Source organism: Corvus brachyrhynchos, unplaced genomic scaffold (genome assembly GCF_000691975.1).
Source record: "Corvus brachyrhynchos isolate BGI_N302 unplaced genomic scaffold, ASM69197v1 scaffold229, whole genome shotgun sequence".
NCBI lineage: Eukaryota > Metazoa > Chordata > Aves > Passeriformes > Corvidae > Corvus > Corvus brachyrhynchos.
This window is the reverse complement of record NW_008240042.1, coordinates 7,211,411-7,225,557: the sequence shown is the minus strand read 5'-3', so window position 1 is coordinate 7,225,557 and position 14,147 is coordinate 7,211,411. Positions and strand designations below refer to the sequence as shown.

The window sequence follows — 14,147 nt, the reverse complement described above, 5'->3', positions numbered from 1 at the left end:
CAATGACCCCAGAGAAAAATATTTCAAAATGTCAAAAGCCATCACTAACTCACATACAATTTCAGTCTGATCTTGAAGTAGGATCGCTGCAGAAGTTGTATGGAAGGAGCGATTGTTTTGTATATAAAAAGAGTTATGGCTGTCCTGCAAAATAATTGTGAGCTCGTAACTGTTTCTCTTACCCCCTAAATCTCTCACAGAACTCAGAAGACAGGCCACACTCCTCTAAAGTTCTCATCACATTTTCATTTTAGCAAGACTTCCAGTCCAGATCTTTGTAAATTTCAAAAGCGGGACAGAAAAGCAGCATTTGGCATCCTACTTAAACTTTGCCATCTGGAAGCGTAGAATTGCTTTAAATAGGACAGTATGCTTTGATTTGTCATAATGTTTATTATTGCATTTATTTTCTGCCTGCAGATATTATTAAAGATGATGTTTCATCTCAATATATGTAAAAAATCAAAGGAATGAAGAAAGGCAATCTGCCTAATTTAATTACTGTCCTGGTTCTTTCAGTAAATGATGGTTGAGCATACCAATATGAATAAGGATTTGTAACTGAATGTCACACTGTAATTATGAAAGAGCAGGAAATTGAGATACAGACTCTGAATCTAATTGTTCCATGATAACCATACAAATGCATCTCACTCTATTCTTTAATGACACTGAAGTTCACGACTCTGCTCTTTTGCCCTTCTTGTCTATTAAAGAAAAAAATCTCATGGTATCTAAATTATAATGTGATGCTCTGTGATATTGCTCCACTTAACTGAGTAGGATTTACAAGTACATATCGCTAATAAAATTTGTAACAGTCAGATAGGGATCTAACATACACCTTTTGAATATATCAGTCCTTCACCACTCTTCACACCAAAACAAAGAGCTAAAAATGCCAATTTGCTGATATTTTCCTTGATCCACTGACAACACACAGAACAGGCAAATTACCTATATTCCAGACATGTTTTAAACATATTCTGAGGAAAGTGCAGCTAGAAGCTAGTCTTACATGCCTCCTGTGGCTCATCAACTAGGTTTGGTTACAACTCAACTTTTAAAGTAAAATACACTAAAAAAGATTTAGGATAAAGTTAATTTGGTAGCAGTTATAGGTTGTGGTTTGTTTTGTTTTTCTCAATTAAAACTGAAATAAGACTGCACCATTTGTTTACATAAATAAAGGAACAGAAACGGGACTCTCAATCCAGTATTTCTTTTCCAGAATATGGACCAGGGTTCTCCAGGATGCTGGAAGACTAACCTTGTACTAGCCTATGATTTCTAACTAGTTCCATTCCAATTTAACACTAGCTTCATTATTCTTCTTCTCCTTACTCTCAGCAATTTACACTTCCAGAGTCCTAAGGCAGGCCTAGCCACAAGTGTGCAATGGTTATTTGTGACTAACACAAATACGCTCTTTTTATTTGATACCACCACACATACTTCCGTTTGCAAACCCTGCAAAAATCCCTTTCCTCCATGCTCAGTGCTCTTTCAGAAACTGTAAATCATCGCTAGAAGAGTTTAGAAGATGACAAGTTTTATTTCATTCCCTGGAGACCTTAAGTTATTCCATTACTGTGCAATATTTATTAAACAATGCTTCAGGGGAAAATGTGCGGCTTAGTAGAATAGGTCATTCTGAAAATATAAAAAAGTCCCTCTGGTACAACTTTTTCTAGATATGTATTCTAGATAGTGGCATGTGACTCTCCACTCCATACTTCAAATCCATGCTGGAATTGAGATGTATGTGTGAAATCAGTCTGGCCACAGTTCTGGCTCATACTGCTTTCCCTTCACCACAGGAAGTTTGATGGAGGAATTGCAGGCATTTATTCAACATGACCTTTTCTCTTGCAAAACTGAAAACTAACATGAACGTCCCTTTTAATTGGTGCTAGGATATCTGTATAGTGCTGTAATTAATGTAGTGAAGTCACACATCATTTTTTGGTTTGTTCATTATTAGTACTGCTTACTTTTTTATTACTTTATTATCCAGCATGTGTAGTGACAGTGCAAGATGCTAGTTAGCTAAATAATCTTTAAACCTGCTCTTTGGCAGAGACACAGAGCTTTCTATTACTTTACTGTCACAATCTTTATTCTGTTGAAAACCCGCAAGTACAAACCAAACTGCTATTACATATTTCAAGCAGAAATATAAAGAAATGCTGCTCTAGTTTAACGTGATCTGTAACACAACTCTAAAAGACAGCATTCGGCAAAGATGAGTGTTTCAGAAGTGCTCAAGGAGCTGAGTGTCCTGTTCCAATTAAAAATCAAAATAGGTTATTGTTCATGAACACAGAAACAATCTGCTGCCAACAACACATTCACAAGCAAAGTAATACATTCAAATTACCTAAGCATTTCTTCTCTAGTTCTAAGCAACTGTTGGATAAAAATGCATAGTTAGGGTATTTTTTTCCTATTATCCATTTAAAAGCAAATTAAAACCTCTGAAAAATTTGCTTTCCTTGCACTGACAAACTCCTGGTCAAAAAAATAACCACCAAAAGACCAAAGGAGTTTCATCACAGCGCAGCACTCCTACATCTATTAAAAAAATTACTAAAAATAATTACTACATTGAATTAACAGACACAGGAGGAACTCCAAACTCACCACAGAATTTTCACACAGTTTGTTCATCACATTCAAAATAACTCAGCAACTACCTAATTAATATGACCAGGTCATTACATGAACAGTTTAGTTTGGCTGGGTGCTGATGGCAATTGATCTGCAGGCTAGCTGGATTTGAAAGAAATACAATACAAATATGCCAGATGTTTGCTTCCTAAAAAAAAGCAGTACACTCTGCTTTTGCTGGTGAGGCTGCTAATGCCTAATGTAGTGATGTAGACCACATTCTGATATAATGAATGCCTAATCTAACATTTACATTACGTATTTTTAAGTTGTGTGTCCATCTCAAAAACCTGTCTGCCTTCCCCTCATTCTGCAAAACCCATGCTGTAATCTGCCATTTCACTGATAAACCTTGAGCAAGTACCAAAACATGTATTACCAGAGTTAAGAACACACTTAAAATGCTTCTAACAGAGATTATCTTAACTTAGGTTTGATCAAAATGTGTTCCATGTCTGAAATTTTTCGGTTTTTTAATAGCTAAATAACATTTTGATGGATTTTGATGGATTATAAAGTTTCATATTCATATAAAATTTCGTATTTCCACTTCTTTTACCCCCAGCAAATAAAATAAATAATTTCATTTCTGAAATATGCTGGGTGAAGTAACTAGGCTTCATGTGTACACTGGGTCACAGGTTTTCAGCTGAGGCTGAGGCATTAAATCCAAAACGGCCAAAGCACCAGCCGAAGACAAATCTCTCCTAAAAATTTTAGCAAGCTACATTATTCAAAACTATTCAGCAAGCATTCCAGCCACAACATGATGGATGCACAGGCCAGTCTAGGTACACAGCTAATCAATATCACACCCATGAATAGTCACTGCGTAGTGTGGAGCCTGACGGGGAAGAGACAGGAGCATGTGTTTAATATTCAGCACCAGGAGCAGTCCCCCAACTCTCAGCCGGACCGCTCGCTGCAAATCCCAGGTACACACACACATCTTTGTAGGAAGATGCAGGGCACCTGTTCCATGCCACCAATGGCAAATACTTAAGGAATTACCATAGCCCTTGGATAGGTGTGCTTTGTGAACTTCCAGAAAAGGCTGGCATTTACTACAGTCCTGATTTAATGACAACACCAACCACATAAAACCATTTGGTTTTCAATAGGCTGTGGCACAACACCAGCACACAACTCACACACATTAACGTGCATTGCTTGAATAAATTCCCCACTGCTTGTATCACTGAATATAAAGGTCTTCCTCATGCATTTGACTAATCAATACTTGGAATCAAATCTGTCATGTTTCACAAGGGGAAAGGAAAATGAATGAGGTTAAATTAATGCTGTCACTTTCCATAAGCCTGCAATGGTTTCCCGCTATAGAAACCGCTGACTTCATTATTTTACAACCGGAAATCAACGCTGCAGCATATTTTAAAAGTCTAATTTACTTAGATTAATAAAAAAGCACCCTCAAGACTCACCATGTATGTCATATTATGCTTCATTTTAAGCATTCCAGCTTAAGAACAGTATGCAAAACTCTCAGCAAATCACACTGATTAACATTTTGAATTTGCGTGCAGTAGCGCTCTGCGCTCACCAAGTACTGTATAAACATTATTTTATTAAATTTCAAAGCAATTGTGTTAGGTGGGATAATAAAAAGTCTCTGTCTTACATTCTTTATCTCTAGAATACAGCCTTTCAAACAAGCTAAAGTAGTAAATTAAAGCAGTAAACTCGCTTTTAAGGAGACAAAACCGGAAATGAGGAAATTCCAGACTTCTGAAGCCATGCTAAAACCAGGAAAGCACAGGTATCTACATCCAAAGTAGAAGCATCTGCCTGAGGTTTGCAGGTTCTCCTTACATTCTATTGTATGATTAGAGAAAAAAGTTCGGGATATTTTTTGATTTGCTAGTACTCATAAGGATTTATAGCACCTTTTTGCAGGAGCCCCATTTCCTGAGGATGCTGCTGGAGGGCAACCAGCTCATTAGGGAAAAGCTGAGACAGAGCAAGAATACGAGTAAAAAATGAGTTGGGGTAATAAATAAATAAAAACTGCCGCAAACAGTGAAAGAGGTCTTTTTCTTCTTTCTATCTCTGTATTTTAATTAACACACATTCCACTTTCTGGAACAACATCTCCTTGCCTGCCAACTGGCTCGTAGCTCCTCTTAAAACTCCTTAATAGCCAATTCTCCCAGAAATCTTTCCAATATAATCTTATTTTCTATTCTTAAGTGGTCACTAAAATTATGGTAAATCAATATGATACAATTATTTTGTTAAATGAGTATTATATTGTCAGCTTCAGGACAAAGACAGAGACATATCCTCCCACTAACAAACACTTTTCTTTACAGCCGCAGGAGCTAAAAGCAGAAACTACTGTAAATCGTGTCCTAACTAACAAATCTCTAAAAAACTGAAGCTCCTAATGGTGTTTAAGAGAATTCTCAAGTCGCCATCAATCAACTCATCAACAGTGCTTATTAACTGGGGCAGTACTCTTCAGGACTGCTACGTTTAAATGACACAGCTTGCTGTATACGGCCTCCTGACCAAGGAATAGCTTGTGATATTGAAGTTAGAAATGTGATGTTAGCCCTTGTCTTCGTGCAATTTGTCATTATAAATTTTCATAGCCTTTTGAAGAATAGTTATTCTTAGCTATTCCTTAGTTATCCCTCTGTAACAACTGAAGAAAGAACTGAATAATTTTCCAATTATACCTCTTCATATTTCAATCTATTTGCTAAAATACTGAACAGAGCTTCTCTTGGAACATTTCTCCCCATAGTAACTCCCCAGAGAATTGTTCATCAAGAGCCACATGGGGCATAAGTGAATGGCAATATGGCTCTAGGACTGATGGCCTTAACCAAGTAAATGCTACAATCAGCATCTGTATATAGAACATAAACAAGATTTTTATTGTACTACAAATAGTCACAGTACTGCTAATACCTTTAACTTTCAGAAGAGCATAATTTTAATGTTTCCATTAAAAAAACGGCATTTTGTGCAGTATTTGTATACTCGTGAACACCTTTATTTTGATAACAGACTAAGAACACATGCATTAACTCTCAGTTGACTTCAGCATGAAGATATTCAGATACCTTGCAAGTATTAGAGAAACTCGTTAGGAAGGTAAACAAACAGTGCAATAAAATGGCTTAAATATGTAAAGCTGACATAAGTTATACAGGATAGACAGCACATACCCACAAGGAAAAGGAGGCTCACAAATCTGTATGTCTGCAATTGTCTTGACTGAATTTTACTGAAGCGAGCCATAGGTAAACTCTCAAGCCAATTGTTTTGAAAAAGCCTTTACAAAGAGTTCAACAAACCTGCTACTGGCAAAAATTACGGAAAATCATCTACTCTACACCAGTCATATACTCCAAGAATTAAACAGTCCTTTGGTTTTATTCAAATGCCATTAGAATAATATATTCTACGATAACAGTACTGGCTCATCCACCATGTGCAATCTGTTGTCTTCTTGTTTCTGAAGTGGGCAGGATTAAAGAACTTTTAAAAAACATACACTGCCTCCCAATTACCTGAAAGAGCTTAGATGTACACACCCAGAAGTATGATCACTTTCAATCTGATGCACTTACAAAAGTGCAAAGCTCTGCATTAAATTAACTGTATGTCTTCAACACGATCCTGATGCCTGTAGAAAAAATTGCATTAAAAATATTTGATAATATAACTTAAATGAAGAAGTTTAGAAGAATTCTATTCAGGTATGAATAGAGATGCCTCTTGGAAGAAAACAATGAAGCCCGGAAATGAAAACAGAGAGTGGACTGACTTGGAATTAGTAAAAAAGAATTTTTGTTGAAGTCTTAAATCCTGGAAGTTGGCCACAACACAGGAATCAGAAAAGCGATTTGTTAAAAGTGTTCTGATGTCAGTATCTAGTTCAAGGCTTTTATGCACTTCAGTGGTATTCAAACGGTAAATCACTAAAAATCAAGCACATTACCTCAATATCTTAACGCAAATTAAGATGATGACTTACAACCACACTAACCGTTTTGTGCCACATCCTAATGCAATATAAAGACATCAGCTTTATTTGGTGAAATTGAGTCTACTCATACTGTGGCTCTATCTTTCCAAGTCTTAAAAACAACTGTGACAGCTAGGGAAATCCTAAATTTTTTGCAGCTAGATTCACCACCAAACAAATAAAACCAAACAGCAAATATTACTAAAATAAACACATTTGTGTTAAAAGACAATGCGCATACTGCAACGTGTCTCTCTACATTAGGGCTCAGAATAGAAATGGTCACCATTCTTCAAAGGACAATGTTTTAAAAGCACCTCATTTGCTCTGGATAATGAGCCAAGAGCAGGAAGAATTTGTGTCATATCACATCTCCATCTTAATTACTTCTCCATCAAGTACGTCACTCAGACATTATTATCTTAACTGTTCCAGAAGCTGCTACAAATCTTTGTAATCATATACTGGACATAACTTTTCTTTCACTGTTGATTCAGTGCTTTGAAAAAAAAGAAGGAAAACAAAGGTCAAGCCAAGTGCAACATGTTAGGGAAGTTTATTTATGGAAAATGGTTCTGCCAGTTAATTTGTTTCCAGCAGGTCCAGGGAATACGTAAGTCTAAACCCCATATGATTGTATGTTATAAAATGTAATCTTTGGTTTTTAGGCTTTTTGAAATCATATTTCTTCATCTGTCATTTCACTTTCTGTAACCAGTTAATAGCATTATTCAGTACAGGTTAGAAAGCACCTTTTCTGTGCAGTTCATTTGCTGCATCCCAGCTCCCAATAATTTAGAAAACTATGATCATGCACATATTACTGCTGCAACACTCCCTACTCTCTACCAAAGAAAACGGAACAGCTGTTTCATCCTGTAAGTAGATACACAAACGGGTTTAAAAAGCACAGTACAATGGTTAAACAGAATTATCATAGAGATAATGCAGATATGTTCACAGAATAATCATACACAGAAAATATCAAAAAGGAGCATAACTCAAGCATCTTATCTGTAACCATTGCTAAATTTGCATCAAAGAAGGGACCAGAACTGAAGATGGTCCACACCAGCCAGCACATGTCTCAAAAACCCCACTTCCACATGAGTCTGCAGGAATGTGCACTTTGGGCACCTACATGGGTGAATGGAGAAACTGGGATCAGGGAACAGCAGGTAAAAGAGAGGGTGAGAATTACTCATGCTTCAACACACAGCACTGTCAGAAGAGAACATCGCAACAGAATAAACTCAGAACTCTACCTGGGATCAAGCACAAATCTCACACAGGCTCGAAGACTCTCCAAACCCTGCTGAGTTAGCAGGACTTCTCCTATTCACAGACAAGGCCCTGCTGTCTCACATCCCAGCCAAAGGAAATGCAGCATTCCTCACTGCAGGTCCCTCAACTTACCTTGCATAATCCTATTATAAAATGGTAGTAAGCACAGTATATCGCAACAGTTTATTGCTATTAATCAAGACAGTGCAAGAGGGCTTTAACCAACCATGAGAAAAACGATCAAGTTACACTCATGTTTCAAGCCAAACCTTTATTTCAAGAATTTTATTCTGGCACACACAAAATGTGATCGCAATTATTCCAGCAATGCCCTTTTTGTTAAGTGCCTGGGGTAGGCAGCAGCCATTTTAGGTATTTAGAAAAACAGATGGGTCTGCCCTCAGTACTGAAATTCTTCTGTAGCTGTAAAAATCACTTCCATTTCATAACTGACCATATGAAGTCCTAGTGCTGTGTAAAGAGCCTTTTTCTGATTAATTACAAACACATTTAGAAATAACGCTAAGAAATGAATACCACTCTTCCCCTTCCAAGAAAATTACTTCTTTTTATTTCCAAGTAATTGTACTGCACGTATTTACCTTGTATTTCTAGAATAACAATACCTCACTGAAGACAGGCAGAGTTTATCTGACTTACCAGAACGATGGTGATGCTGCTCTTCCAGGAACTCCAAGTCAAGCATTAAGTCATCTTCATCCAACTCACAGGAACCCAAGTTATTCAAAACATCCTAGTTTAGATTATAAAAAAATAAGAAAGAAAAGTAAAAGAAGCATTTAGACAGATGTTTTAGCCAAATTGCTCTCCACAAAATAATTTCCAATCAGATCTGGAAAACATGTCTAAGCAGGAGCTACAGAAAATTTTTCTGCTTACATTAGACTTGTTAGAAATTGTATCAAACAACTGTCCAAGGTGAAATGTGTTTGTCACCGTTCTCTTTTTAGAGGATCTCAGATATCTAACAAAAAACCCCAGAAGTACAAGTAATACCATCTACCCGACTTTTTTATTTTTTTACTGTTCAGTGATGGTTTTGTGTCTGTGCAAGTTTAAGCATAACTTTTTATGAAGAATAAAAATGTTATTTTTAGCACAACATAAAAGTATCAGTGCATGTTTTTTATTAAATTTTGAAATTCTAAGCACTGCCTGCCCTTACCAATATGCTTCGAAGAGAGATTTACTGTTCTATTTATCCAAAGGATAATGAGACACAAATTTAGCATAAACAGGAAATTCAGGCATGAATTATCAACTCATGAATTTTTAAGTATTTACGTGGGTGGCAAAAGCTTACATAGACAGACAAGAAATCTGACTCTGAAGTGTAGCTGCTTAGGCCCCCATTACTATTTGGTGATTAATTTTGTTTGCCAAGTCTTAACCACAGACAGATAAGGCAGGTTAACACACAGGGATAGTCATTCTCAATCTTCTTCCCATGTGTATTTTATTCTATGGTAATTTCTTTTGACCTGGTAATACACCCATTTTCTCCACAGTCACCAACACCTAATCAAAGCTAATACAATGCCTTTTCAAGCTGCTTTAGCATTTTGTTTGCTAACCAACAAGCAATATTGCAGGGCTCAATTCTTCAGTCCATCCACAGGCAAGTAAGCCATTAGTTGCTGCATGGGATGGATGCTGGCACCCTATGCACGGCACATGCTCCCAACACTAATATAACTAATGTAACATGACAAATTGGTGTGAAAGAGGCCAGGTTATCGTCCCAAAGCACTGAGCTGCCTGGGAGATCTCTGCATAGCAATCTGCTGTAATGAAAGTAGACAAATATGACAGTAGGATACATTAAACCAGTAAAAGCCCTTCTTGATTTCAGTTCCAACAATTATTTTTTTGGTGCCTTCTAATTATTTTAAGTATTTTCCCACCACAATACATGTCACCTCTTATTCCTACTCACCACGTGCACCTATTCAACCCTTTGGAGTAATTATTTCTTCAAACTCTGTTTTCTACTCTTTCACAAACAACACATAGGTAACACAAGAACTTTTTCTTGCATTCTTTCCCTGACTTACCATCAGCACAAGAAACCTCTTATGAGAGACAGAATCCCTTGCTAATGCTGTTGATACATTTTTTGCTCCTATTTTAAATTTAGATGCTATTATGCACTCAGGCTTAATCAAATGGTATATTAAACTCAGAGAACGTATGACATACTTTGTTTATATATTGTTTTATCAATGTAACAAAAAAAAAAATTGGTGAAAATGTCCAGAAGAACAAACCCTGCAATTTTTAAGCAACAGCTAAAAGTTTTTCATGCCAATAAAGGCAAAACGTAAAAAGGTTGGAGTACACAGGTTTGTTCTTTACATTAAAATTATTGTCTATATTACAGTTGACCAACTGAATCCATTGATATTAATGCGGAGCATCCTTTGACAAGCTATACTAGCAAGGAGCAACAAATTCATGCTAATTGAGCATCTCCTACATCTTATGCAGTAATTTATGTGTGGGCTGAAATCCTGGGAGATTGCTTGCAAAAACACAGTGACTCACAGCCTTCATCAAGAAACAAATTCCATTTGATTTGGAATTAACAAACACAAACAGAAACACAATTTTCTAAACCGAAGAGTTGAAGAACCGTTTAAGAGGGACCAAAAGAAAAAAGTTTGTATTCAACTCTCCTCCAGCTCATTACTGCCTTTAAGGAAGATCTTCACTTCCAGTAACGCTCCGAGTGGAGGCAAACCTTGCTCCATCTATCCTCTCTGTTCTGCAAGGCTGATGTACATCCTGCTCCACACAACAGCACCTCTTCTCATCCACCTGAGCTGAGGGCTCCCAACTGCCCTCCCAAAGCACATCTGACCCCTTTGCCTTCCCTTTCCTACAGCCTCTTCAACTGCATCAACAACAGCAGGCAAGCTAAAGTGACAAAGAAAAGCCCCGCCCGGGTGCATTCTTCTTGTAAGTACCTCCTCCAGGGAAGTAGTCTCTCTCTGTTCCCAGGAGTTCACTTGTTCTTTATAAAGGGACATATCACAGGACTGGGACCAAACAAATTAAAAGCAGATACTGTCCATCATGGCAAGAACAAGGGCTTTGACAGGGCTGCTCCACCACCAAGTATGTCAATGATGTCAGTCCAGCTGATGCCCTGCTCTAATCGCCCACACGTGGGCAGAGTTCTTCCATGGACACAAACCAAAAGCAACTCAAGAATGCATAAAAGCCCACCCAAGCAGAGAGCATTAGTTAGATCCCCAAGGCTGTTCTAACTAAGTAATATTTTCTGAAAACATGGTATTAGAAAATAAGAGCACCAAGCTCTCAGAATGACCTGCCTAATGCCACAGAACAGCTCCGTGGTACCGCTGTGAGTACACACCAATGGCCTCTGTCCCTCTGCTTCCTCACCAGGATTCATTACTCTTTGTTGCTATGACAATTAGCAAAAATTGAAATTTCCTTTAAAGTTTAATATCTCTTGACCCTTTGCCCATTCTTCGCCTCACCACTGCTGCAGCAGTCTTTGATTAATAACACAATTAAATATTAAAAAAAAATAAAATAAGAGAGATCGAGCCCTAAAGAGCATTCCAAGTGAATAGTTTCAAGGCTTTGCTACAGACAGAAAAAGAAATTAATTCTTCCATCAAGGTCTCAAGGAACCATTTGTTCTCTATTTAGGATGGCATACCTTTTATTTATTTTAGTAGGGAAACCATTTAGTTAAGGCACAACCTCAGAGCAAAAAACCTCTTTATTGACTCTGTAATAGCCCCTCAGAAGCCTTAAGACGTACTCCCTACTCCCACTATCTGCTTGACTTCTACTACTATTTTGCCTTTATAATAGACTCAAAATTAACACGATGGCGCTTTTTTCTTCTAGTCAATCTGGAAGCTGATCATAACCTGTGAGAAGAGCATGTGAACACACTTAGTCAATCATTTGCCCACATGTCTCAGTTTTTCCTGGTCAACACAGCCTGTAACCAGTTTAAAAACTAATAAACTCAGTTTGCCAACCATCCTTTCCACCTTTGACTTGGTGGCCTACGACTGTTATTTTAAAAAGTTTCTATTCAAACAAGAATTTAGCAGTGATAATTTAAACATTACTAACTCAGAATAAAAAGCAGTGATTCGTACAATGGCTCAGATATGTTTGATAACCAACAGTGGCTGTAAGCAGAACAGGATGCTAATCCAAGAATATTTCAAGGTACCAGTGACTTCTTATAAACAAATTTCATATTTAAAATTCTTTCAGCAACCACAAGTATAAACTACTATTTTCATCTGACAGCTGAGTATCTTAGATAGGACTCACTGAATTCAATGGTACTCAACTTAGTCTGGGCCTAATCACAAATTTCTTAACATTCTTAAGTAATATGACCTAAGAATAGTTTTAGTATCAAAAGATCCACAGTGATTTACATGGGTATAGCTCAGAAACAGCTGAAACCTTTTCATAATAGAGATGTACTAGGCACACAGCTCCCCCCAGCCAGTAAGTTTACTCAGGCTTGTTGAAGGGGATTTCCTTCCTACACCTTAGTACCCTACCTTCTTTCTCTCTTCCCAGTTTCCCTTCCTAAGAAGGGAAACTCAAAAGAAAACTAGTGCCTAATACATAAATTTTAGTCCCTTTCCAGAATAGCCAAGTATTTAATTATTTTTATACCTGTTCAGTTCAGTCCAACAACACTAAAAATGAGTCTGAAAGCTGGAATAAATAACAGTTTCAGTAGTAAATAATATAAAATGCCCAGAGCAACAGGTTGCAAATCTGCCATTGGGCTTCATCAAATAATAAAAAGCAAACAACATCTCTTTATGAAGCCTCCTTTACCATGTGTTTTTTCCTAATTATTATTCCAAATAACCAACTTACACATATAAATACCTAGTGAAATTACTGCTTATGGAGTTACAGAATACTTCTCTAAAAATTGACTCTGCTATTCAAAAATGGCAATAAAACACACATATGCATACACAAATACACCAACATATATTATTTTATTAAGCAATGTAATTCAATTTCACATGGACCTAGCATAACTGTATCAGTTGCCCAATACATATAAACAGAGCAAGGTAAACCCATGAGTATTTATAACTAATACACAAAACCAAGTTTAATAATTGGATTTAGGTAACAAATCTGCCCCTTTGAATCAGCCAGTAATCAGTGGCACCAATCAAAAGATTCATTTCTTCATGTTTTCACACATCTTGATTCTAGACATTTTGCTCCTAAACAGTAGAAATAATCAAGTAACAGCAAGATCCTGAAGGCTGCAGACACAGATTCTCTGTCATTACCAACATTTTTGGAGGGCTGTATCTATTATTTTGTAATTTTATTCTAATTAACATGCAATCCCTAGTCAATGTGATACTCAAACGACTTTTGCATATTTTTCAAGTGCTATTCAGCCCTGACAAATCTTGTTTTGCTGAGCAAGGAGATGCAATTTTTTTTCCTGACCAGTGTTTTTGGTTACCACACACAGGTTGAAACTGGAGCCTTGTATTTTCCAGTGTATTTCTGGGTTCTTCTACACAGATTGAGATTTCCATTTTATTGCTGTATTGTGATACTGCAACAAAATCTTGACTATTTGCTCAGAGATTTTTCAAGAGCTTTGAGAACCTGAGGTCCAGTAAGCAACTTAAGTTACAAGACTGAAGCACTGGAATGTTTGCAATTATTCAGTTCAAAAACATTTCTCTCAGACGCATCCATGGCTAAAGAAAGTATACAGACATTAACTCCAGTTATAAACACATTGCTATAACCTTACTGTCATGAACGTGAACATATTGACTACATTTCAATCTTTAATGGATCTTTTGGTCAAGCTTTGCACTGTTTGACACTGTTTTGTCACTGCACTTCCTCTGATGCTTGCCTTGCAAAGTTCTCACTGCTGCTGCAGTTTCAACGGAGCAGTTGAGCTTTGGTCATGGGCACCCCTCTTGGAAAGCCAAGTCTTGTACAGGCACACACACACAGAGAAATGCATTTCTGCTCAACAGTCTGAAATTCTGCCCTGCTGCCTCTTTAGACTATATCAGGTAAACCCTAAACCTCAAGGGAATAATTTTTTAACACTTTTCTCCCCCCCTCCCCCCCCCCCCCCACACACACAACACGCGCGCACATTTGT

General features: G+C 37.2%; 1 protein-coding gene across 6 annotated transcripts in view; it reads right to left on the bottom strand.

Moving 5' to 3' along the window:
- Positions 1 to 14,147, bottom strand: part of CCSER1 (coiled-coil serine rich protein 1) — a 562,152-nt gene that overhangs the window by 505,730 nt on the left and 42,275 nt on the right. For all 6 annotated transcript variants that reach the window (XM_017744239.1, XM_017744243.1, XM_017744241.1 and 3 more), the window contains exon 3: positions 8,612 to 8,705. In XM_017744239.1, coding sequence (XP_017599728.1) covers positions 8,612 to 8,705 — 94 coding nt within the window. The remainder of the gene's footprint in view (positions 1 to 8,611; positions 8,706 to 14,147) is intronic.